The sequence below is a fragment of the Micromys minutus genome (genome assembly GCF_963924665.1).
Source record: "Micromys minutus genome assembly, chromosome: 22".
In the NCBI taxonomy this organism is placed as follows: domain Eukaryota; kingdom Metazoa; phylum Chordata; class Mammalia; order Rodentia; family Muridae; genus Micromys; species Micromys minutus.
In genome coordinates this window covers 4,037,386-4,064,163 of record NC_137957.1, presented here as the reverse complement: position 1 = coordinate 4,064,163, position 26,778 = coordinate 4,037,386, and the positions used below count along the sequence as shown (strand labels likewise).

Below are 26,778 nucleotides of genomic sequence, written 5' to 3'. Positions count from 1 at the left end.
CACAGTGTGTGCTTCAGAAGCAGCATGTGGTACGCTGCTTGACTTTCGTTACTTATGTAATCTGTGTCACAGCTTCAGGCCTGTGACACAGATCTATAGGCAGACAGAGCTACATAGGTTTTGTGATGTTCCCCCTTGGAAGGGAGGGCATGGCGGGGGCAGGATTTTACCTTGGGGTAAGAGATAGTGTCTGGATTTTGTGTCTGTAAAAACACCCTTTCTTCTTCCATAGATCCAGTTTTCTGTAGGTGACTTGAAGGGCTAGCCCTCTTGGAGAATCTTGTGAAGAAGTTGTTCTGAAAATTTGTAGATTTTTGGTTTATAGAGAATAGAACAGAAAGAAAAGGAGCCAGAAAGGCTTTCTGCAATTTTTAATAAAATTTGCACGGTTGGGAGCCTGAAAGTGCTGAGTGTTGGGAAGCATGAAGAACGGGGGACTGATTAGCCTGGAGTGGGGTGAGATCCTGGAGTGTCACGTGCTCTTACGGATCACCTGGCCTGTAAGTGACAGACTGTCAGCTTATAGACATCAGTGTGCAGCAGGAATGGATGACGGTGATTCTAACAGTGACAGCTAGTCGGCTTCATGCTGAGCACCTGTCATGGCACCCCTCTGGGTTCCAATGAGGTCATGTATTTGGTGATCAGAATACTCAAGTAAAATCTGGGACTGGAGCCACCGATCTGTGTGATCCCACAACCTGTATGAACTCTGAGAATTGTCTCTACTGTGAGAAAAGACAGGGGGAAGAAGTGGAGAGAATGAGAAGATACAGTGATTCAAGACATGGATATAATGGCAGGCATGCAGGGACGGAGGTTCAGAAATGACAGCTACTGGGTGGAAAAGATAGAAAAGAGGAGGAGAGGTCGGGGAGAGAGACTCTGGGGAGGAGTGAGGACTGCGAGAGGAGACATTTATGATGTAAATAAATAACTTAATTAATTAAAGTTTAAAAGAAAGAGTTGTCTCTAGTGCTAGGTGTGAGCTGGAAGGGTTTCTGATAGCCCCCAAGTGCTTCCTTTGTTTGTGTATGACCCTTTATGAGTAAAGCTAAACTCCATTTTCCAGGGTTCTAATCTCATCTCAAAAGTCATATCTTGCAAAAATCCCCCTTGCCTGGTACAGCCAAGTTTGTGATTTTGGAGTGAATCTTGTGGCATAGTGAGAGTATGAAAATCTTTGTCAAAATAGTAGCTTCAATAGTCAATGACAGAGATACATACCTGCATGAAAAATACCTACATCAAAATTGTCACGAAATGTAAAATGCAGGCTTTTGAGTTTATTGCATTCCACTATATGACATTCTAAATTTGACACTTGTGTGTGTGTATGTGTGTGTGTGTGTGTACATGCAGGTATGATTATGATTATGCATATGCATGTGCCTGTAATGTGTGCAGTAGTATGTGGAGGTCAGAGAACAACTTGCAAGCATCAGTTTTCTTCTACCAGGATCAAACACATGTTGGAAAGCTTAGTAGCACCATTCTCAGACTGGGCTTTGGTTTTCCAATGTTTGTTCTTTTTTTTTAAAGTCCTTTCTCAACTATAAATACCATCCAACATCTCTTGGAGTAACTATGCCTTTATCTTTAATATTAGTATTTAAAATTGTATTATATTACTTGTTTATAGCCTCTGTGTGTGTGTGACTGTGTGTTTTCTTCAAATATACAAGGGCATGCATTTGGAGATCAGAGGGCAACTTGTGGGGGTCTGCGGGAGGGTACTGAGGGGTCCTGAGGTTTGAACTCAAATCTTAAGACTTGGCAGCAAATGCTTTAGCCAGCAAGCCATCTTGACAGCTCTTTCCGTGTTCCCTATTCTCTCTGATTATGATCTCACAGAGAGGCCAGCTTTGCTATTTTTTAAAGGTTTTTAAAGAGTTAAAATTTTAAGTTAGCCCCACTAACCCTGCCTTGAAGACAAGTGTGTCTCAAGGCTGAGAACAAAATCCCCATACCACCTGGTCTCAATAAGGTCTGACTCTACAGTCCTCAGAAAAACAAGTATGAAGGTCAGTGTGCCGCAAAACAGGGTGGCCTAGAGTTGAATCATGTCCAAAATAGTCAGAGTGTGCCAATTTGAATGAGCCAATGGAATTTCTATGTACCTGTTGCTAACTGCCTATGTAATTTTCTCTATAAATATGTCCCCCTAATTAAGTTCGGGATCGACTTCTCGATCTCTTGCATGAAAAATGTGTCGTCCCCCAAGCTCTGCCCTTCCCCCCCACCCCCGGAATAAACCTCTTTCCTCTCTGTGAGTTCTTAGGTTCATGTTCTCCAGGTACTTGAGTGAGGGGTTTCCCCAATTCAGGGGTCTTTCAGTTTGATAGTATGCATTGAGATCTTAGTAGTTGCAATGAGTGTAAAGTACCTGTAAAACAAAAAAAAAAAAAAAAAAAAAAAAGAAAGAAAAAAAAAAAGAAAGACATCTTTGTAATTCTCAGTAGCTGATGCCCCCTTTTGAAGGACTGGTCTGTTTGCTATTGTTCTAATCACTAGTGCATTATGTGAAAGGTTTAGTCATCTGACTCAGTGTCCTAGAGGGGACTTTTCTTCCTGCTTTTCACGATTTTCAAAGTTTACCTAATCATTCATGGATTTCTTCTGTGTTAATGGAAGTTTTGATTTGCTAATTTTTCAAACTGTCAAAAAAATCTAGCTGCAGTTTTGAGAGTACATTTTTAGCTCACTTCAGAATGAATTAACACTTTTCTACCATAGTTTCTCAATACCACCAACTAATATCAATTACCTGTTTTCTGGTCTTGGAAGGTATAATTGATCTCCATGAAGGACTTTTATGAACTAGATCAAGCTAATTTCTATAGATTTGATAAATTTTGTTGCTATTTTGAGTAGAAACTGATTTTGTTTTTACTATTTTACTTTTTAAATAACTTTGTCATTCCCCCAAAAAATCACAAGCAGAAATTATTTTTATTATATTTTTTAAATTTCATTTTATTTTAAATTATAGTTTGGGTGGGTGTGAAGCCAGAGGAATCAGATGTCCTGGAGCTCTTCGTGAGCAGCCCAATCTGCGTGCTGGGATTCACGCTTGGAGTCTCTGAACCTCACCTCCCTTCTCTTCAGAGCATGATACATACTTGAATTACTACCTCAATGTTATTATCACGTAGACATACTTTCAAACAAACTGTGAGTCTTAAATTTCGTTGCTTTTTCTGTTAAGATCCTTTCAACATTCTTGTATCTCATTTTGATTTAGTTCTTAGTGGTTTCCTCACAATTTCTTCCCCTCTCTTTTTTCTTGTGTGTGCGAGTGTTATGAGTATGATGTATGTGACTCTAGCATATCTGTACATGCATGTGCAGGTGCTGAGGCTGGAGGACTTCAGGTGTCTTCTGTCACCTTCAAATTACTGTTGTGAGACAGTCTCTTACTAAATCAGGTTTGGTGCCTAGCATGCATGTTGAGTGTCCCACAGCTGTTTATGACTCCAATTCCAGGGCTCAAACACACTCTTTTCACCTCTACAGGCGTTTTGCATGCATATACGTGTGTGTCTGTGTGTGTGTGTATGTGTGTGTGTGTGTGTGTGTGTGTCTGTGTGCAAGAGTGTGACTGTGGGTATTTCTGCTCCTGTATTTGTATGTAGTAGTCAGAGACCAGCCTTTGACATCATTCTTCAGATACCATCATCTTTCTTATTGAAGACAGGGTGTCTGCTTGGACCTGAAGCTTACAGACAAGGTTATACTGGGAGATTAGTGATACCCAGGAATCTTCCTCTCCTCCCCCGGCCCAATGCTTAGTGCAGACATTGAAAGTGTAACCTGTCACAGCGAGCTTTTTAAATGTGGGGTATAGAAATGAACTCAGATGCATATTCTTGTATGGCCAAAAATCTAACAGCTGGCTTTTATCACTAGCCCCTTATTATTATTTTCAAATAATTCATTATAACAACTATTTGTATGTGTACATTTTATTAAATATTTTAAGTTATCTAAACATGGAAACTCAAGAGAATCTGCATGAACCATGCATATCACCTCATTTTACATAATGCAACTGAGTAGCCAAAGATTTTGGTGCATGGTGGGGAGTCCTGGAAATAATCACTTGTAAACACAACTATAAAAAATATTTTTCAGTTAGGTAGACTAATTATATTGAGACAGTTAATGAAGCCTTTCAGCTGTCCTTCTCAGAAAAAAAAACACACACATGCACACACACGCACCAACACGAACATGCACACATGTGCACACCATGATCTTAATCAGTGACATCCCTTCATCCCTTTCAGGTATGGCGGTCATGCTGGAGCTAAATTACACCTCTGTGACAGAGTTCATTCTCATTGGCTTCTCTACCTTCCCTCATCTTCAGCTGATGTTCTTCCTGCTGTTCCTGCTCATGTACCTCTTCACACTGCTAGGCAACCTGCTCATCATGGCCACCATCTGGAGTGAACACAGTCTCCACACACCCATGTACCTCTTCCTGTGTGCCCTCTCCATCTCTGAGATTTTCTACACCTTTGCCATCATCCCACGCATGTTGGCCGACCTGCTCTTCACACTTCACTCCATCGCCTTTCTGGCCTGTGCCAGCCAGATGTTCTTCTCCTTCACATTTGGCTTCACCCACTCCTTTCTACTCACTGTCATGGGCTATGACCGCTATGTGGCGATCTGTCACCCACTGAGATACAATGTGCTCATGAGCCCCCGTGGCTGTGCCTGCTTGGTTGCCTGGTCCTGGGTTGGTGGTTCATTCATGGGGACAGTGGTGACAACAGCCATTTTCAACCTCACATTCTGTGGACCCAATGAGATCCACCATTTCTTCTGCCATGTTCCACCTCTATTGAAGTTAGCATGTGGAGAGAATGTACTGGAGGTGGCAAAAGGTGTGGGGATGGTGTGCATCACAGCCCTGCTGGGATGCTTTCTCCTCATCCTGCTCTCATATGCCTTCATTGTGGCTACCATCTTGAAGATCCCATCAGCTGAGGGTCGGCACAAGGCTTTCTCCACATGTGCATCCCATCTCACAGTGGTGGTTGTACATTATGGCTTTGCCTCTGTCATCTACCTCAAGCCTAAGGGCCCCAAGTCTCTGGAAGGAGACACTCTGATGGGTGTCACCTATACAGTCCTTACCCCTTTCCTTAGTCCTATCATCTTCAGTCTCAGGAACAAGGAGCTGAAAGTAACTATGAAGAAAGTGTTTCTCAACAAATTATTCCTGCAGAAGTCCTGAGGAGAATGGTTTACTAATGGGAATGCAGTAGGCAAGTTCTTTTGTTCTTCTTCCTTTGCGCTTCCATTCTGTTTCTCTATTTTATACATTCTTTTCTTTCCTCCCCTCCTCTCCTTTTCTCTTCGTTTCTTTCCCTTTCCATCCTCCTCTTCCCCTTCCACCATTTCCTTCTTAATAGTTATATGCGTCACACTCCCAAACATAATATTCCATATAATTTACCAGTTTCTCATTCACACAACCAGTGTCTGCCACTTTAGAATGTTTTAATCTCACCTTCTTCTGAATCATAGCTCAGTGTTGTAAAACTGTAGTCTCAGTACTTGGTACACTGGGAAGTCGACAGGAACAAGGCCAGCCTCTGTTATACTGTGGTGTAAAGGCAAACCTGGTCTACATAACGAGGCTCTGTCTGAAAGAGCAAAAACCAGGAGAGAAATCTTTTGTATGTGTGTTTATGTGCTGCTGGGCATGTACGTATGAACCCAATGGGGTGTAGCTCATCAGGAATGCTATCAACCCTTTTCTTTTATTTCCCTTTCTGTTCATTTACTTCCCTCCTCCCCTTTCCTCCCTTCTCCTCCTTTCCTCTTTTATTTTTTCTTTTTCTTTTTGGTTTTTATATAAAGGTTTCTCTATATGGTATTGGCTGTTCTGTAACTCGGCCTCTAGACAGGCTGGCTCAACCTCAGAGATCTGCCTTCCCCCTGCCTCCTGAGGGCTGGAATTAAAGGCATGTGCCACCACTACTTGGCATAACTGTCTACCTTTTATTTGTGAGACAGGATCTCTTACTGAATTTGGAATTCACAAAGTAGGGTAGACTTACTGGCCTGTAAGCCCCAGGTATCATCCTGTTTCTGCCTCACCAGGGTTGAAACACAACTGCATACCGCCACTTACGGTAAATACTGGGGACCAAACTCAGCTCTTCAACCTTGTGAAGCAGTCACTTTTCTGATTGAACCACCTGTCCAACCTGGAAGAAACTTTTCATCTTCAATTATTGTTCTTTTTCACTCAAGCTCTCATGACCACTAATATACTGTATCTACGGATTTGTTTCTTCAAGGCATTTTAAATTGATAAAATTATATAATACATGTTCTTTTATCATGACTCTTTCTACACAGCATCATTTCTTCAGGATTTTTTTCACATTGTAGTATGGATTTGTGCTTTATTGCTTTTTATAGATACATACTGTTACTCCACTGATTGGTGGACTACAGTTGCCCAGCAACTGATGGACATTTACATTGTCTTCATCTTTTGGGTTATTATGAATTATGTTGCCATAAATGTCCATGCACTGTTTTTTTTGTTTGAATGTATGTCTTCATAGCTGTGTGTGTGTGTGTGTGTGTGTGTGTGTGTGTGTGTGTGTGTGTGTGCGCGCTGAAATGGGATTTATTTGTAATAGAGTAAATTTATGCTTAAAATTTTGAGGAATTGCCATAGTATTTCCTAAAGCAACTACCTCATTTTATATTTCTGCCACCTGAATATGTCATCTGTTTTCTCTATTACTTGACAATTCTTCATTCTTTTCTGACTTTTTAAATTATAGTTACTCTGAGACATTTTTATGAAATTTATTTTATTTTTTAAAATTAATATTGTGTTATTTATTATGCGTATGTATGTGGATGTGCCATGAAGTGAAGGTCAGAGGACAACTTTGTAGAGTCAGCTTTTCTCTTCTACTTTACTGAGTTCAAACTCAGGACTCTCCCTACCTTCCATGGCTAACATCTTTAATCACTGAGACATTGTGCTGGCACTTTCCTCTTAATTACAACTTGCAATGCTGGTACTCAAACCAAGAAGGCAACATTTTATAGGTAAGCATTCTACAACTGGGCTATATTCCAGGCCTTAGTGGGGGGTTGATTTACATTTTCCTGAAGAGTAATGAGAGGTCTTAAGCAAAGCAGGTAAAAACATATGAGTTGTTTTACTTTACAGAAGAGGTGGGGTAATTAGTCCAAATTTGAAGATGAGCAAACAGAGCTATAGAGGCAGCGAAAGTTTTACCCAGTAAGCTAAAAAGTTAGAATGGAGCATATTCTTTGAGTTGATATTGAGTGTTAGAAGCATTCTTCTCATGGATGAGGAGTCAGGAAAGCCAGGCTTTTCTAGACTGGGAATGGAAGGTTCATTGGGAACAAGAGACAAAATCTGGAATCAACCAAATGAAGTAAAAAAACGAAGGGCCATACTCCTGATATGGTTTGAAAAGAAGCATTTAGTGTGTAAGATTTGGGAGGGGTACACTATAAATATAAACAAGTTGGATTTCATGTTTTAAGGGAGAGGTGTTAGATGTATTAATATAAGAGCATTCTGAGTAAATATAGGGACAGTTTTCATTATTCAAATGCCTAGAACCAACAATATTTCAGATGTTCCTTAGATCTTAGAATATGCTCATGTATATGATAAAATATCTTGGGCATAGGACCAAAAGGCAAACATTAAATTGATTTATGGTTTATAAGCATCCTATACACAAATTTAAAGCAACTTCATGCAATAGTTTTATTGTAACTGCATTTGGTCTGTATGACCCATCACACACAATGTAAAATTTTCCACTTGTATGAACATTTCAGATTATGAACTTTCATATTAAGAATGCTTAAGCTATCCCAAATTACTTATTCTAAAATAGCCACACACTCTTCAAAATCAGATTTTGGGGCCAGAGAGATGGATTAGAAGCAAAAACTACTTGAATGCTGAGCCCGTTTAATCTATGAGATTCATATGGTAGAAGAGAATCTGCCCTTACAAAATGCTTTTCTGACTTTTCTACACATATGGCATGGCATATATGCACATATGCACCTCTCTGCCACCCCCTGCCTTTAAAATAGTAAACAAATGCATGTAAAATTAAATGCAAGTTATTTGGTTATAATGGAAATTGTATGTCAGTCATGGTACTTGAGAGAGGTGTATTTTTTGTTTTCCCTATGAAACATGAAGGTTTTGTGATGCTAAGCTTTCCCACTCATCAATGCATGGAATTGTCTCAGATGAGGAAAGTCCTGAAGTACAGTTAATGTACCTCTGGAAAAATTGCTATCAGCAAAGAGAACTTACTAGTTTTACCCCAAAAAAATGGTTTTTGTTCGTTTGGGTTGGGTTGGTTGTTGTTTGTTTTTAAGACAAGGTTTCTTAGTGTAGTCCTGGATGTCCTGGAACCCAGTCTATAAATCAAGATAGTTTTCAACTCAAAAATCCTCCTGCCTCTACCTCACTAGTGCTGGGATTAAAGTTGTGCACCAAACCACATAGCCACCTAGAAACTTCTCTATGGTTTCCTGTGGTCATTTGAGAAAAATTTAACTAGTTGTTTAATTGGCTAACTATCAATTAAATATGAAGGTAATACAAACCTTTGGACAGTAAGATGGCTCAGTTAAAAGGCTAAGCCTGATGAAGTGAGTTCTAGCCCTGGACACCAGATGTGGTAGAAGGAAACCAACTTCTGCAAGTTGCTTTGTGACATGAACACATACAGCTTTGCATACACACACAGACATATACACACACAGACACACACACACACATACACACACAGACACACACACACACACACACACACATACACACACAGACATACACACACAGACATACACACACAGACATACACACACAGACACAAACACACAGACATACACACACAAACATACACACACAGACATGCACACACAGATACACACACAGACACACACAGACATACACACACAGACATACACACACAGACACACACACAGACACACACATACACACACAGACATAAACACACAGACACACACACACACAGAGTTAAGATATTTTTAACTAAAACATACTATTTTTTTTGCTTTAGTTAGCATTGTGTTCTGTGTAAATTTAAAACATCTAAAAGGTTTACTGGATAAGTATCATATTTCTAGACATAGGTCAGCTGAGGGAGACAAGAAAGGGAAGTGTGCTACTCCTTCATTTAAAAATGCGGATGTACTTGTTTATATGGGTTTTAAAAATTACCTTTGAGATGGATGTAGTAGCACATGCTTGTAATTTCAGTGTTTGGGACGTGGGGGTAGGAAGAAAATGAGTTCAAGGACATACTCAACCATAGATCAAATCTGAGGATCATCTAGATAGGAACATAGGACACTTTCATCAAAAATTAATTTTGATCTTTCATACATCAGATTATCAAACTGTACCATATATATTCTTAAAATGAATAAACTATTAAGTTGCATTGTTATATTAAGAATTATTTATGTTGGTTGTTGACATTACTGGTGTCATTTTGGCTGAGTGCATGATGGCTGCCTCTCCTGCTAACCTTCCCCGAAAGAGGACAAATGCTTCCAAGTCTGTTTTTCTCCACAGACTAAAACTAATAGCCATCCTTAATTGTCTAGTGACAGAATATGAGTAAATGAAAAAAAGGGACAACCCACATGCTGTAAGAGAAGAGACGATGTCCAACTCTAACTACTAACATTAGTCATTCCCATCAGTATCTAAAAGTCCTGTCCTCATCTCTGCTAATCAGCTTCTAATTTTTGGAGCTCCACATTCCCTGTATTTTTACGATTCCTTCTTCTCTCTTAATGGTCCCCCTGTGGATTCTTTGGTCTCCCCAAGGCTGAGCCCAGAGAGGCAATTAAAGGGAAGGTGCACAGAGACAGGCCTGTTGACATGGAGGTCCCCAGCTTCCAGACACCCCTAACCAAGCTAATTGGAGCCAAGCATGCTGACACTAATTGACAGAGAACAAGGCCAGCTTGGAAAATGTTCATGAATATTTTTTCTCTTATCTTCCCACAAACTCACTAGGATGTCTCTACCTGGTCTTTCTCCTCCTCTTTCCCCTCTTTCTTCTTCTGGTGAGAACTCTTAGGTACACCCAGAGCCACTTTACACATCATTCAATCCCTGGCTTTTTTCAGCTTTTTAGCCACAGCATCCTCTTGTGGAAAACCAAGTGAATTCACACCTCAGAACCCTTATACTTGTTCCATCATCTATTCGGAACTCCATTTTTTCTATTTCTATATGCACTAAAGCCTGACCTGAATGCCGCCTCCTTAGGAATGTCTTCACTAAGTTCCTCTCAATAGCTCACCTCCTCTATCAAAACCAAATGTTCTACCTCATTGATTTACCTCAATGGCATGTCAAAATTTATTATCCATATTAATTAGGACAATCTCCTGTGACTATCCATGGGAATTGGCTCTAGGATACTTCTGCCTAATACCAAATTCTGAAGATATTCACATTCTTTATATAGGATGCTTTCATATGTAATAGAACCCCTGAACAATCTATGTAGCTTTCACCTATAGATTATTTGAAAAATGTAATACAATGTAAACATTCTACAAATAGTTATTATCCTATATTATTTAGGCAATAACCAGAAAACAGTACAGAAGCCATTTTTAAATATGTTCAGAGCCAGTGAGATAATTTGGTGGTTAAAAGTGATTGTCACCAAACTTAATGACCTGGGTTAATTTCCTGGATCCAACATGTTGGAAGGAGAGAATTGATTTTAAATTCTTCCTCTACATGTTCACAAATATACAGCACATACATATATCATACACGTATAAATAATTACATGTAGTTGTTTAATATATTTAATCTGGATTTGGTTAAGTCTAAGGATACAGAGCCAATGTAAGTAAAGGTCTGACTACATAGTTGTTATAAATATATACTAACATTTGTATGATACATATAACAATATGTAATTTATACTTGTTATTTCTCTACATATGTCATATGTAGGTAATATATGCATGTATCATACACACACACACACACACACACACACACACACACAATTTCGTGTCAAGTGTAACCAATGAGATTGCTGTTCTTTCTAATCAGGTATATTATTTTTTAATAAAAATACAATTTTATTATTTTTAAGAGCTCACATTCATTTTTAAGTGTGTGTGTGTGCATACATGCATTTCTGCTTATGGGTGTGTATATATGCAGGTTTATGCATATAACTTAGGGCCTCCAGTCCCCAGACGAGGGTGGGTTCCTGGTAACTATAGCTAGAGGTGGTTGTGAGCTGCCTGATGTGGATGCTGAAAATTGAACTTAGGTCCTCTGCAATAACAGCATGTGTCTTTAACCACTGATCGATCTCTCTCTCTCTCTCTCTCTCTCTCTCTCTCTCTCTCTCTCTCTCTCTCTTTCTCTCTCTCTCTCTCTCTGTACTGATTTAATATTTTAACTTTAGCAGTAGGAAATTGTCTAATACACAGCAAGAGCTCAATACATTTTGTTGAGTAGATACAGCCAGTCATGCCATCTGCTGTATTTTCCTTGCTCATGTACAGAACCAGTGGAGAGAAGGGGCTGTTCTGTGAGTTGTAAAATACCAAAGGACATTCCTGCCTTTGTTCTATCAGTTGTTGTTTCACAGACCCATTGACTTCCATCATAGAATTCAAATTAACTACCAACATTTACAAATGCCCCATGGGGTTGAAGACCCACAGTGGTATGAGAAGCTGGGATATAGGAATGAGTGACCCTCAAACCACAGCATCCTTGCCTTTATTTGTAGCTGTGAAACTTTGTCCACATGGTGGTCAGTTTTAGGTGGCAACTTTCTTAAATCATGAAAGGGGTGGTTCTGATGCTAAGATCCTGTTCCCCAATTTGTTGGTAAAGAAACCCAGAGGCCAATTCCTGGGAAGAAAATACAGATGGGACTTCTGGGTCCCAGGAGAACAAGGTAAACATGAGAAAAGAGAAAGGAGTTTCTGCCATGCTTTGGAGAAAGAACAACACAGCCATCATATGAGGTCTCGGGGAATGGTGGTGCTGTGGGTGGAGAGTTTGTGTGGGAGCTGGGGTCTATAGTCACTACTATATAGGCATATGGACAGGGATGTTTGACAGGGTCTAGGTGTGACTACCCACTGAAGTGTAAGGCAGGTAGAGAGATGAAGATAATAAAATGATGAGGGTATACTTTTCCAAGGAAGGAGATATCAAAGCCCAGCAATTGTACCAAGAAGGCAAGTTCTAAAGGAACAAACTGTGTGTGCGCTTTTGTCTGAGGATTCAAGGGATTCCAGGTGGGGGATGGTAGCACGGTCACCTCCCAGAGCAAAAGGCAGTAGCATAAAACTATACACAGCACGTGAACTATTCATATACTTGATTAAGAATTATTTCTAGCTATATCTAAGATAGTATTTCTTGAAGACAGCATTTAATTGCATTTTGGTTTTAATGTGAATTTTTTTCCCAAAGGCACATGTATTTGAACACTTTGTCAACACCTAACGGCGCTATTTGCTAAAGTTGTAATGTTTTTAGTACGTGGAGCCCAATTAGAGGAAGTGGGTCACTTGGGGGTTGACCTTGAGGTTTATAGCCTAGCTCCACTTCATATTTACTCCTTGCTTCCTGATTGTCAAACAACGGCCATATTCCTGTCAGCATGCCTTCCCACCACAGCTTCTTCAGCAAGGTGCAATGTATCCCTTTGAAATCTAAGCCTTCCCTCTTCAATTTGGTGTTTTGATCAGTTATTTTATTATAACAATGATTAAAGTAACCACTAGTAATTAAAGTTAATGCAAATTATAAAATAGATTACCCTCTCTATTGTGGTGCATTTAAGTACAGTCTCTTGTGTTGAGAGACTGACAAGAAGGTGAAATAGTGGTTATAAAGTATTATATGCCTACCCCCATAAGCTAGAGCATTGTTCTTCTGCTCTTAGCCCTAAGAAATCCAGTTTGGAGTCTGAACTACTAGACTACTGGTTCCTGAACATTTGAATTATAATGGTGATTACTTGAGATTAGGTTTGCTATGCAGAGCTTTTGGGGATACTTGACAAGAATTTGAAATTTGGCCAGTACAAGGAAGCTGGCTTCAGGCAGGAATCTGACAATAAGCCAGGACAGAGAAGTAAGCCAAGGCAGAAATCTGATTTTAGATTAAAACAAAGATGTAAGCTTCAGGCAAGAATATGACTTTGGACTAGAACTTTGAAGTAGGCTCAGATATCTTTGTCATTCTGATGAGCCCTTAGAAACAGTGATTAAGGGACTTTGTTTATTGCCTTGATTGTTCCTTGAATATTGTGTTTATTGTCTTGCTTGTTCCTTAACCTTGAACTGATCTTATAACTTGTATGTAATTAAAATGGCATAAAAGCAGAATAGGAAAAAATAAACCTGCCTCAGCCTCAGAACTGTCTGGGGTCATGCTACTGTGCTGTCTAATTGTCTTCTTTCTTTTTAATTCTCGATCCTGCGCTGGGGAACCTGTTGGTCAGTTTGCATATGATATTTATGATATTTTACAGCTTCCATAGCATGATTGATTGCATGAACCAATATCAAATAATGAAATCTGTTCACCTAGGCATCTATGAACCACCAACTTTTCATCTGGCGATATTTCCCTTATTCCTGGTTCTTATTTTATCTGGAGCCTTAATACTTCCCTGTGTGTCTACTAAACTTTAGGAGAATATCAGAAATACAATATTTCCTTTCTTGTACTGCTTAGTATTAAGTTTTACAAATGATTGTTAAGGCTGGTACTTCTCAGCTCTTTATTTAAAAACCATTTCTTTGTTCATTTTCTATATCTGTCCAAATGCACATGTGCCATGGAACACAGATGGAAGTCATCGAAACTGTGTTTTCCAGAGATCAAACTCTAGTTGTCAGTCTTGGTGACAAGTGTCTTTACTCACTGAGTTATATTTTTGGCCCCTTTATGAGTGTTTTCTGTGTGCCAGATGCTATCAACTGTGTCTTACAAGAGATGTGCTGATGCTTAATTCTGGGAACTATCATGAAAGTTATAAACACTATTATTATACCCATTTCAATGCTAGGAGACCAAGTCAAATAAAGGACAATTCACTCAAGGAAATTTTATTTTTATCATTTAACCTGTGCACAGCCATCTATACAGGTCATCACTTCTCTTTGCAAACAAGGTACCACATTTATCACTTTCCATGAAACGCTGCCATATGGCAATTCTTAGAGGCTAAGCACCATAGAAAGTAGGCAAAAAGGATTCTGGAGGAAGAGACCGACTCTCATTGGAGTAATGTTGATACTTATTTCTATGTCTCTTCCCAGGCTTTTGTCTAGGGCCCTGTAGAATCTCTCACACTAAATGCCAAGACATATGCATTAAAGTTTCTGTTCTTCAATTGTACAATGCTTGTCTCACATTGGTCTGATGCAAATTTAAGTAAAACTTGCAGTATGACACTATTTTTGAGTGAGTGTGTCGCTGTGTGTGTGTGTGTTTGTGTGTGTGTGTGTATTAAGCACCATTCAATGGTTTTCACAGACATTGCCTCACTGTGTTCTTAGAAACTGTTTTACAAATCAAGTAATTCTTACAGGACATGCCCATGCACAGGATGAGAAAACTGATTTTTATATATTTGATAGACAGTTACAACAGTCCTGGAGAGTGTTTTCAATTGAATAGACAAAAAAAAAATGTTCTACATTATTAGAATTACTTTCCTAGTGTTCCAAAACAATTTATTCAACAAATATTTGGGAGCCTATCATGTGCTACCATAAAGCAATGGACCAAATATACAAGTCCCTGTACTCTAGTGGCAAAAAAAATGCCATTTCTAGCAAACATGGAGAAGCTACATGACAATGTATACATAGAGGAGAGTAAACACCAAGAGAAAGAGTACATAACCAGAACTACTGCTGAGTGGAGTGTGTGGCTGAGTGGGATGTGTCTAGGAAAGGGCTGTCATATGTTCTCAGAAAATAGTGAAGCCTGGTTGACACACTTTGAAATGAAAGTCTTGACTTGCAGATAGGTGGCGTGTAAGGTAAAGGAAAGGAGTTAGAGTATTCCAAAGTAGAGCTGGATTCATATTTTCTCAGATGTAATGAGGGGTCATGAGAATAATAAGAATATTCAAGAGTCTAAGGAGAAAGCTCAGCAGCTAAAACATTAGCCATAAAAATATGAGGACTGTAGGTTGACATCTGGAAACGCACATACATTTTTAATGTGATGAGGGTGGTAGCCTAGATTAATTCTAGCACTAGAAGATTAAGACACAGAATCACCAGAGCAAGATGACAAGTGAGACTAGCTCTATCAGGGAGCTCCAGGTCTAAAAGGCAACTCTTCCTTAGAAAAAAAGTTAGATGAATGACTGAGAATTCTTCCCAATGTCAATTTGTCATCTCCAGATGTATACACACACACATACATACACACACACACACACACACACACACACACACACACACACACATGCATAAATGAAAAAATATGCAGGTGCACAAGCATGCCTCATACATTAAAAAAAAAGAACTTTAACAAACGAAAACAGAATATCTCCTAGCAATGGAGGGTTTAGAGCTTTCCAGCTATCTCCTATAGCCAAGCAGGATTTTCAGAAGGATTGGGATATAAAATCTTTGACCTACATTTTGTGCTAAATTTGACGTAAAAGATGTTCTAGGATAAAAGTATTTAGGATAAAAAATGTGGGAGTAGACAGACAATCAGTGACTGATCTGAAAGGTAGCCATGAAAGGTAGTCCACTGACACTCTCTAGAGGATCAGGAACAAGAGGCTGGATAGCTCAGAGACCTAGAATAGAACCAAACACAATTGGCTAGAGGAGGAGGAAGGAGGAAGAGAGAACAAGAAAAAAAATAATAAGAACAAGAGCAAGAGCAAGAAGAATAACAAGAAGGAGGTGGAAGAGGAAGAGCAAGAATAACAAGAAGAGGAAACAAGAACAAGAACAACAAAAACAAGGCAAACATCAAAAATACTACAAGAACAAGAGCAACAAGAAGAAGAAGAAAAAGGAAAATGAGAACAAGAAGACAGTGAATGAAATGATAGCTAATGTTATTCTGCTAGACTTGTAGACTTGTAGACTTGGGCACCTAGCCCAATTCTCATTTCATCTAACAGCTGATGGAAACAGATGCAGAGAACCACAGCTAAACATTAGGTTGAGCCTGGAGAATGCTGTGCAAGATGGGGAGAAAGAAGTATAAGAGCTAGAGAGAGAGGACATATCAAGGATATAACAAGAAAATCCACAGAATCAACTGAGCAGGACACATAGGGGCTCACAGAGACTGAAGTGCCAACCAGAGAGCCTAACCTAGCCCTCTTCATTATTGTCACAGTTGTGTAGCTTGGTCTCCTGCTTGTTCCTTTGTTTTCGCTTTCACATAAGAGAGGTTCGTTGTAGGGAGGGGACAAAGGGACAACGGAGATGAAGAGGAAAAAAGAGAAGAGGAAGGGGAGCTTTATCTTTTTTGAGGCTCCTAAAAGAGGGAACGGGGGATGTCTCTGACTCTGTTGCCTGAGTTTGGACCTTTTATCTACTAGGCTACCTGGTCTAGATTCAGTGGACATGGAGGTCCCTAGACTTACTACAACTTGATATGGCATGATTGGTTGATATTTATGAAAGCCCTGATCTTTTCTAAAACGATGGAGGAGTAGATGCCAGGAGAGGAAGATGGAAGACAGATTGGGAGATAATGAGGGAGGGGAAACTATGGTGCAGACATAAAAGGAAGCAAGGAGGAAAAAATGAAGGAAGGAAGAAAGAAAGGAAGGTAGGAAGGAAGGAAGGAAGGAGAGACAAAGAAGAAAAGCACTTAAAACTTAAAATAAATTTTATGTAAGATATTTCAGCACTCTATAATCAACAAGACTAACATCTTTATAAATTAGAGAACTGTATAATAAAATCAAACACACAAAGCTAAATTGTAAAAAGAAAATCAAAACAAGACAAAATTTAAAAAGAAAAACAGACTTCGAAAAAAAAGAAGTAGAGAAGGGTAAGAATCTCTATGTAGATAATGTAAAGCTATATCTGATGAGACAAACAAGGTGTGAATTTCAATTCAATAAAAGACAAAATTGTTTCCATGGTTACATATGCTCTACTGTATAAACTGAACCAATATTTGTACAACAGTATTTTTCCGTTTGGGAAAATCTGTTTTTTCTTACATATTTATTTTAAAAAACAGATACATATACAGAATTTTCAAAGCATTATGGCATAAAACTATATAAGTATATAATTGACAGTACTTAATTTTTTTAAAGGTTTGATAGTATGCATTTAAATGTTACCGGTTACAATAAGCATGAAGTACATGTAAAACAAAATGTAACATGGAAATAATCCGAGTTTTCTTGGTGTGTACAGATTAAACATAATGATTTTTAAATACCAAAAATTGCCACAAGGCTATTTTTATAGCTCTTGAGTTATTAATGATTTAAGGTCTAGGTATACCTCACTCTGAGAGGATGCTATACGCTTATTGTTTTTTTTTTCTAGATGAACAAAAAGCCCACATACACATGGAAACTAAACAATGCTCTATTAAACAATAGCAGGGTCAAAGAAGAAATAAACAAAAAAATTAAGGATTTTCTAAAATTCAACGAAAAAAAAACACAACATACCCAAACCTATGGGATGCAATGAAAGCAGTACTGAGAGGAAAACTCATAGCCCTAAGTGCTTTCAAAAAGAAACTGGAGAGAGCTTACATCAGCAACCTGACAGCACAGCTGCAAGCCCTAGAACAAAAGGAAGCAGATATACCCAAAAAGAGTAGACGGCAAGAAATAATCAAAATTAGGGCAGAAATAGACCAAATAGAGTCAAAAAGAACCATTGAAAAAATCAACAAAACAAAGAGTTGGTTCTTTGAGAAAATCAACAAGATTGATAAACCCCTAGCCAGACTAACTAGAGGGCAAAGAGAGAGTATCCAATTTACAAAATCAGAAAGGAAAGTGGGGACATAACAACTGAAACTAAGGAAATTCAAGAAATCATCAGATCCTACTACAAAAACTTATACTCCACAAAATTAGAAAATCTGGAGGAAATGGACAAATTCCTAGACAGATACAAGATGCTAAAGTTAAACCAGGACCAAGTAAACCATCTAAATAACCCTATAACACCTAAAGAAATAGAAAAAGTCATCAAAAGCCTCCCAACCATAAAAAGCCCAGGTCCAGACAGGTTCAGTGCAGAATTTTATCAGACATTTATTGGGGATATAACACCAATACTCTCCAAACTATTCCAAAAGATAGAATCAGATGGAATACTACCTAACTCATTTTTTGAGGCTACAATAACCCTCGTACCTAAACCACACAAAGACCCTACAAGGAAAGAGAACTTCAGACCAATCTCACTTATGAACATTGATGCAAAAATACTCAACAAAATCCTTGCAAACCGAATCCAAGAACACATCAAAACGATCATTCATCATGATCAAGTAGGCTTCATCCCTGGATGCAGGGATGGTTTAACATAAGGAAATCCATCAACGTAATCCACCAATAAACAAACTCAAAGACCAAAATTACATGGTCATTTCACTAGACACTGAGAAAGCATTTGACAAAATCCAACACCCCTTCATGGTAAAAGTCCTGGAAAGAACAGGAATCCAAGGTCCATACTTAAACATAATAAAAGCAATATACAGCAAACCAACAGCCAACATCAAACTTAAAAGTGGGAAACTTGAAGCAATCCCACCAAAATCAGGGACTCAACAAGGCTGCCCACTCTCCCCCTACCTATTCAACATAGTACTGGAAGTCCTGGCTGGAGCAATTAGACAGCAAAAGAAGATCAAGGGAATACAAATTGGAAAGGAAGAGATAAAAACATCACACTTTGCCGATGACATGATAGTGTACTTGAGTGACCACAAAAATTCCACCAGAGAACTCCTACAGCTGATAAACAAGTTCAGCAAAGTGGCTGGATACAAAATTAACTCAAAAAATCAGTAGCCTTCCTATACTAAAAGGACAAACATGTGGAGAAAGAAATTAGGGAAAAGGTACCCTTCACAATCGTAACAAAACCTATGAAATACATTGGTGTGACTCTAACTAAGTAAGTGAAGTACCTGTATGACAAGAACTTCAAACCTCTAAAGAAAGAAATTGAGGAGGATCTCAGAAAATGGAAAGATCTCCCATTCTCATAAATTGGAAAGATCAACATCTTAAAAATGGCCATCCTACCAATAGCATTCTACAAATTCAATGCAATCCCAAACAAAATTCCAACTCAGTTCTTCATGGAATTGGAAAGATCAATGTGCAATTTCATATGGAATAACAAAAGACCTAGAATAGCAAAATCCATCCTCAACAACAACAAAAAAAAAAAAAAAAACATCTGCGGGAATCACTATCCCTGACCTCAAGCTATATTACAAGGCAATTGTGCTGAAAACTGCATGGTACTGGTACAGAAATAGGCATGTGGATCAATGGAATAGAATAGAAGATCCAGAAATGATCCCTCGTGTATATGGTCACCTGATTTTTGACAAAGGAGCCGTAAACACTCAATGGAAAAAGGACAGCCTATTCAACAAATGGTGCTGGTCCAACTGGCACTCAGCATGCAAAAGAATGAAAATAGACCCTTTCTTATCTCCTTGTACAAAGCTCAAGTGTAAGTGGATCAAAGATCTCCACATTAAATCAGATACACTGAAACTATTAGATGAGAAAGTAGGGAAAACCTTAGAACACATAGGCACAGGAGAAAATTTCCTGAACAAAATACCTATGCCTCAAGCTCTAAGGTCACAGATTAACAAATGGGACTTAATGAGATTGCAAAGTTTCTGTAAGGCTAAGGACATTGTCAAGAAAACAAAACGGCAACCAACAGAATGGGAAAAGATCTTTACCAACACCACATCAGAGAGAGGCCTAATATCCAAAGTATACAAGGAACTCAAAAAACTAGACACCAGAGAATCAAATAACCCTATTAAAAATTGGGTACAGAGCTAAACAAAACGTTCTCAGTTGAGGAACACCGAATGGCCGAGAAACATCTGAGGAAGTGCTTGACATCCTTAGCCATCAGGGAAATGCAAGTCAAAACAACTCTGAGATTCCACCTCACACCAGTCAGATTGGCCAAGATCCAAACCTCAGATGACAGCAGATGCTTTTGACCTTGCGGAGAAAGAGGAACACTTCTCCACTGTTAGTGGGGTTGCAAACTAATACAACCACTCTGGAAATCAGTCTGGCGATACCTCAGAAAATTGGATATAGTACTACCTGAAGACCCAGCTATTCCACTTCTGGGCATATACCCCAGAGACACTTTAATACACAACAAAGGTATATGCACCACAATGTTCATAGCAGCTCTATTTATAATAGCCAGAAGCTGGAAAGAACCCAGATGTCTTTCAGAAGATGAATGGATACAAAAATTGTGGTACATATACACAATGGAATACTACTCAGCCACCAGAAACAATGACTTGACCAAAATCTTAAGAAAATTGCTGCATCTAGAGAATATCATCCTGAGTGAGATAACCCAGTCACAAAGAACAGACATAATATGCAGTCACTGATAGTGGGATGCTAACCCTAGAGGCTTGCACTCCCCCAGAAACAACTCACAGACTGTATGAAGTCCAAGAAATAAAGAAAACAAAACAAAACCAAAAATATTTACAAAACAAGAAAACTTTGACTATTTCCATGTTACATTTTGTTTTACATGTACTTTACACTCATTGTAATTATTAAGTTTTCAATGCATACTATCAACCCTTTAAAAAAATCAAGTACTGACTAAAAATATATATTCATATAGTTTTATTTAAAAATTATTTTAAAATCTGAAAAAAAGTACTGACAAAAATGTATAATTTTAAGCAAAAAATGTTTAAAATCTGTACATTTATCTTTGTTTTGTAAAATAAAGTTGTTTAAAAAAAAGTTGGACTGAGATTTCCACTTTCTGGCCTTTTTTTTTTTTTTTTTTTTTTTTTTTTTTTTTTTTTTTTTGGAGCTTCAAATGGTCTGTGGGTTGTTTCTTGGGTTTTCAGAACTTTCTGGAGCTAGGATCCAATTATCAGTGACTGCATATTATGTCTGTTCTTTTGTGACTGGGTTACTTCACTCAGGATTATATTCTCTAGATACCTCTATTTTCCTAGGAATTTCATAAAGTCGTTGTTTCTAATAGCTGAGTAGTACTCCATTATGTAAATACACCACAATTTTTGTATCCATTCATCTACTTAAGGGCATCTGGGTTCTTTCCAGCTTCTGCCTATAATAAATAAAGCTGCTATAAACATGGTGGAGCATGTGTGCTTATTGTATGTTGGAGCATCTTTGAGTTATATGCCCAGAACTGGAATTATTGAGTCTTCAGGTAGTACTATGCCCAATTTTCTGAGGAGTAGCCAGACTGAATTTTCAGAATGTACCAGCTTAAAACCCCACCAACAGTGGAGAAGTGTTTCTTTTTTCCCATATCCTCAACAGCATATGCTGTCATCTGAGTTTTTGATCTTAGCCATTCTGACTGGTGTGAGGTGGAATCTCAGGGTTGTTTTGATTTGCATTTTCCTGATGACTAGGGATGTGGAGCATTTTCATAGGTGCTTCCCAGCCATTTGATATTCCTTAATTGAGAATTCTTTATTTAGCTCTGTCCCCCACTTTTTACATAGAATTGTTTGATTCTCTTGACTTTTACTTCTTGTTTTCTTTGTATATATTAGATATTATAGCTCTATCAGATGATTGGTAAACATCTTTTCCCAATCTGTTGGTTGCTATTTTTTTTGACAGTGTCCTTACAGAAACTTTGCAATCTCATTAAGTCCGATTTCTTGATCCTTGGTCTTAGAGTAAAAACCATTGGTGTTCCTTTTAAGAAATTTTCTCCTGTGCCTATGTGTTCTAAGGTTTTCCCTACTTTCTCTTCTAATATTTTCAGTGTACCTGGTTTAATGTGGAGATCTTTGATCCACTTGCACTTGAGCTTTGTACAAGGAGATAAGAAAGGGTCTATTTTCATTCTTCTGCATGCTGAGTGCCAGGTGAGCCAACATCATTTTGTACAACAGTTTTTATTACTCAATTTATCCATCATTTTCACTTATAAATGCCAGTAGTGTGAGCAATGTTTTTCTACACAAAGTGGAATGAGTATGTAAGGAACTGATCTGATGGAGTGAGAGTCTCATTCATATGCAATATTGAAGCCAAATCAGCGTGGCTCAGGCATGGATTTGCCATGTTCTCGAAGGTCAGTGAGGATTCTCACAGTAAATACACAAGCCACCATTCTGGATCGTTCAGTGTCATGGAACAATTGATCATATAATACAAGTATCATCCTGGTACTCTTTGAAGGGGCAGAGCAAACAAACATTCTGATCTTCCAAAGTTTGTACTCCAAGCAATCACAGATTGGTTTGAGACATCCACTGCCCAGGTCACAGTGGACAGTCATTTGTTATCCTCGATGCCTATTCACACAGATCACAGTACAGTCCAGAGCCAAGTGCACCTTTGGTTTAGAAAATGAAAAACTCAGAAAGTCTTGTCATTGCAGGAAGGAACTCGTTACTACTGTTTGATAAATGGACATATAGCCAAACTGCTTCTGTTTGTGCTTTACACATAGATTCATGCTTCTCTCAACATTGTCTGCACAGTTAATTTTTCCTGCAGTTTCTGTAACAACTCATAACCGGTCAAACTACTGATAATCAATTACTGCTAATTGCTCAGCATATATAGAACTTGCATATCACTTGCCCTTTCCTTAAAAGCCCAGGTGCAAATGAAATGAGTTGAAAGATGTAGAATTCTATGAAATGCTGCCCTCTGAACATGATGCAACTGTTGTGAAGAAACCTAGGGTCTTTCACCAGCCTTACACCCACCACCTCAGGTCAAGACTAAACGAAGTGCAAGCTTCCCACCTCAGGTCAAGGCTAGGCCAAATTTCATTCTCTACCCACATTTCTGAGGAGGAGCTGGAACATTCTTGAAAACCCACAGAATGTACTGACTGACAGTCACGTGACCAAGATAGAGTTCTAGTGCCTGTCATATGCTTGCTAGCCAGTAGATGCAAAGGTCAATATGCTTAGCCAACAAGTTCAAACTGTAACCTTGCTGATGGAACCTGTACCCTTAGAAAGTATAAAAACTGCTTGTTATAGCCATTTGTGGTCACCTTCCAGTCACTTGTCATGAGGGGCTGATTCAAAGTAGACCCTGACATGCCAGAAAATAAACTTCTTAGGTTTGCATCAAAGTCTGTTCTCATGTCTCACATGGGGGGTCTCCCAGTAGTTAAGACTCACTTTGAGTCGTCCAATATTAGAATCCATGTTGAGGTCCTGTATCTATCTACATATAAGCCATTTGCCCATTGAGTCATTTTCCCAGCACTTTCTTATTGCTCTTTCTGATTTATATTGTACTCATCTTGGCATTTCTAAAACTTAGGGTGTTTTGTCTTCCTCTGTTGTACTCAAAGGGTAGTCTTTGGTAAATTTATGGATTTTGTTGTTGTTTTTGAGACAGGGGTTCTCTGTGCATCCCTGGTTGTCCTGCAACATGCTTTGTAGGCCAGGTTGACCTTGAGCTCATAGATTCACCTCCCTCTGCCTCCTGAGTTCTGGGACTAAAAGCATGTATGACCACTGCCTGGCAAATCTGTAGTTGCCAAGGACCAGCCTCAGCTTGAAGAGGGGTTTTGAGAAAAGGGTATCTCAAAGCAGCAAAACAAATCAAAATCAAATTGTGGGTTCAAGCTGGTACCCTTTGTTCTGCTCAAGACAGCTTTCTAGCCTGTTTTCTCTCTGTTCTGCTTTCTCTGGAAACCTCTAGGCAGCTCTTTCTCTATATATTCAGTTTGAGACAGTTCTCTAAGCAGTTCTTTCTTGCTATTCTAAAAAAATTAGATAGCTCATCTCTTGTAGATCATAAGGCTTGTCTTTCATTTTACACTATCAGTCTAGTCAACCACTTCAGGTTTTCTTTTGATTAGCCTATAAATTAGCCTCCAAGGATCCCATTGTCAGGAAACAGCAAGCACACATTTTCTTATAATATTGCAAAACAATTGAGTGAGCTGCCTGCCTCTGTCAAGCACAGATGCTAAGCTAGGTGGGTGGTTGCTGTCCTGAAATTACCATTTCTACCACATCTGGGCCTAAACTTTGCCTCTGTCCTAAGCTAATATTAAACTCTGGGAACTGTCTGCCTTTGTAAGCAATTTTTAAAAACTTATTTGGGTGCCATTTTTGATAATCACCACTCCCTAAATCTTTTTATCTCCTTCCTTAGTATCTTTCTGATAAGTTGGCTCATAGTGTAGATGCCTCTGCTCCTATAGATTCATAAAAACCTCATATAATTGATATTTCATCCATATTTTTATATAGTTGGGAAACTGTATATTTTTGAATTTATGTTTTTAGAGTTCTTTTTCATAGCCTCAGGGCTCCCTTGAGGGTCCCAGAAATTTTGCAAAAACCTTCACCTCCTGGATTTGTACTACCTGATCATTATGGTGTCACTGAAAATAACAGAAATGACATCCCTAAAGGAGGAATGTAAAATATGTACATTATTATGCAAATAAGCCTTATCACATGGTAGCTATCAACATGGAAGCCCATGACCCTGCTTCTGACACAAGAGAAGGAACTACATTATTCTGTTCCCACCAAAGCCATGCTGGACCTGACATTTAGTAAACTTAAAGATTATGACTATCTAGTACCCACAAACAAAAATATATCATGAAAATTTTCATTTCTTGTTGGAATGTGGGTATTTGTTGTTGGGAAAGTAGATGACTGGATTTTTGGAGGCAGAGGACAAAAAGTATTCTCACAATAAATATTCATTATCTCATTCAATATCGTGAGGCTTGAGTTCACCTGAGAAATATTTAAAACAATTGCATACTAATAACATTTCCTGTAGCATGTTGGAATGGTCAAATATGATTTTTTCTGTATTGTCTCACAATTATTTCCATTGAAATAAATTTCAGATATTAATGTTTTCATGTACACTTACATGTGACTACAAAAGTTTTATCAACATGAAAGTATCATAAGTAAGCTGAAAGTGATGAGCTGTTGTCTGAAACAGTAACATTCAGTAAACTAATTTAGTTATTCTTAAGAATTTTCTTATAGGTTATTAAATTTTCTGTGGATAGAATTTGCTTAGGAAGGCCTTCTTCATGGCATTCTTCAGCTCCTTGTTCCTGAGACTGAAGATGATAGGACTAAGGAAAGGGGTAAGGACTGTATAGGTGATACCCATCAGAGTGTCTCCTTCCAGAGACTTGGGGCCCTTAGGCTTGAGGTAGATGACAGAGGCAAAGCCATAATGTACAACCACCACTGTGAGATGGGATGCACATGTGGAGAAAGCCTTGTGCCGACCCTCAGCTGATGGGATCTTCAAGATGGTAGCCACAATGAAGGCATATGAGAGGAGGATGAGGAGAAAGCATCCCAGCAGGGCTGTGATGCACACCATCCCAACACCCTTTGCCACCTCCAGTACATTCTCTCCACATGCTAACTTCAATAGAGGTGGAACATGACAAGCAAAATGGTGGATCTCATTGGGTCCACAGAATGTGAGGTTGAAAATGGCTGTTGTCACCACTGTCCCCATGAATGAACCACCAACCCAGGACCAGGCAACCAAGCAGGCACAGCCACGGGGGCTCATGAGCACATTGTATCTCAGTGGGTGACAGATCGCCACATAGCGGTCATAGCCCATGACAGTGAGTAGAAAGGAGTGGGTGAAGCCAAATGTGAAGGAGAAGAACATCTGGCTGGCACAGGCCAGAAAGGCGATGGAGTGAAGTGTGGAGAGCAGGTCGGCCAACATGCGTGGGATGATGGCAAAGGTGTAGAAAATCTCAGAGATGGAGAGGGCACACAGGAAGAGGTACATGGGTGTGTGGAGACTGTGTTCACTCCAGATGGTGGCCATGATGAGCAGGTTGCCTAGCAGTGTGAAGAGGTACATGAGCAGGAACAGCAGGAAGAACATCAGCTGAAGATGAGGGAAGGTAGAGAAGCCAATGAGGATGAACTCTGTCACAGAGGTGTAATTTAGCCCCAGCATGACAGCCATACCTGAAAGGGATGAAGGGATATCACTGATCAAGATCATGGTGTGCTTGTGCATGTGGGCAAGAATGCATCTGTTTGTGTGTGTGTGTGTGTGTGTGTTTCTGTGTGTGTGTGTGTGTGTGTGTGTGTGTGTGTGTGTGTGTGTGTGTATGTGTGCTCTCGTAAGCATGCATGAGTGTGGTGTATCTGCAAGTGTTGGGGATGAGTTCCATTGCCTGTTGCTCATGGAGTGTAGCCAGAATAAGGCACAAACAACCCAAATAACTCAACTATAAAATGAGGTATGGAGCTCAAAAGAAAATTCTCAACAAAGGAATCACAAATGGTTGAGAAGCACTTAAAGAAATGTTCAACCCTCTTAGTAAGCAGGAAAATGCAATCAAAATGAAACTGAGATTCCATTTTACACCTGTCAGAATGGCTCAGATCAAAAACTGAAGTGATACTGCATGCTGGTGAGGATGTGG

At 38.9% G+C, this 26,778-nt stretch overlaps 2 protein-coding genes across 2 annotated transcripts; one reads left to right on the top strand and one right to left on the bottom strand.

The window, feature by feature from the left end:
- Positions 1-4,291: 4,291 nt before the first annotated feature.
- LOC308434668 (olfactory receptor 10H1-like) lies at positions 4,292-5,248 on the top strand (the record flags this gene model as incomplete). Its single annotated transcript, XM_080935040.1, has 1 exon — positions 4,292-5,248. The coding sequence occupies one exon, from the start codon at positions 4,292-4,294 to the stop codon at positions 5,246-5,248; it is 957 nt and encodes a 318-aa protein (XP_080791166.1).
- Positions 5,249-25,355: 20,107 nt separating this feature from the next.
- Positions 25,356-26,312, bottom strand: LOC308435188 (olfactory receptor 10H1; the record flags this gene model as incomplete). Its single annotated transcript, XM_080935857.1, has 1 exon — positions 25,356-26,312. One exon carries the CDS (start codon positions 26,310-26,312, stop codon positions 25,356-25,358), a length of 957 nt encoding a protein of 318 aa, XP_080791983.1.
- Between the last annotated feature and the right edge of the window lie 466 nt (positions 26,313-26,778).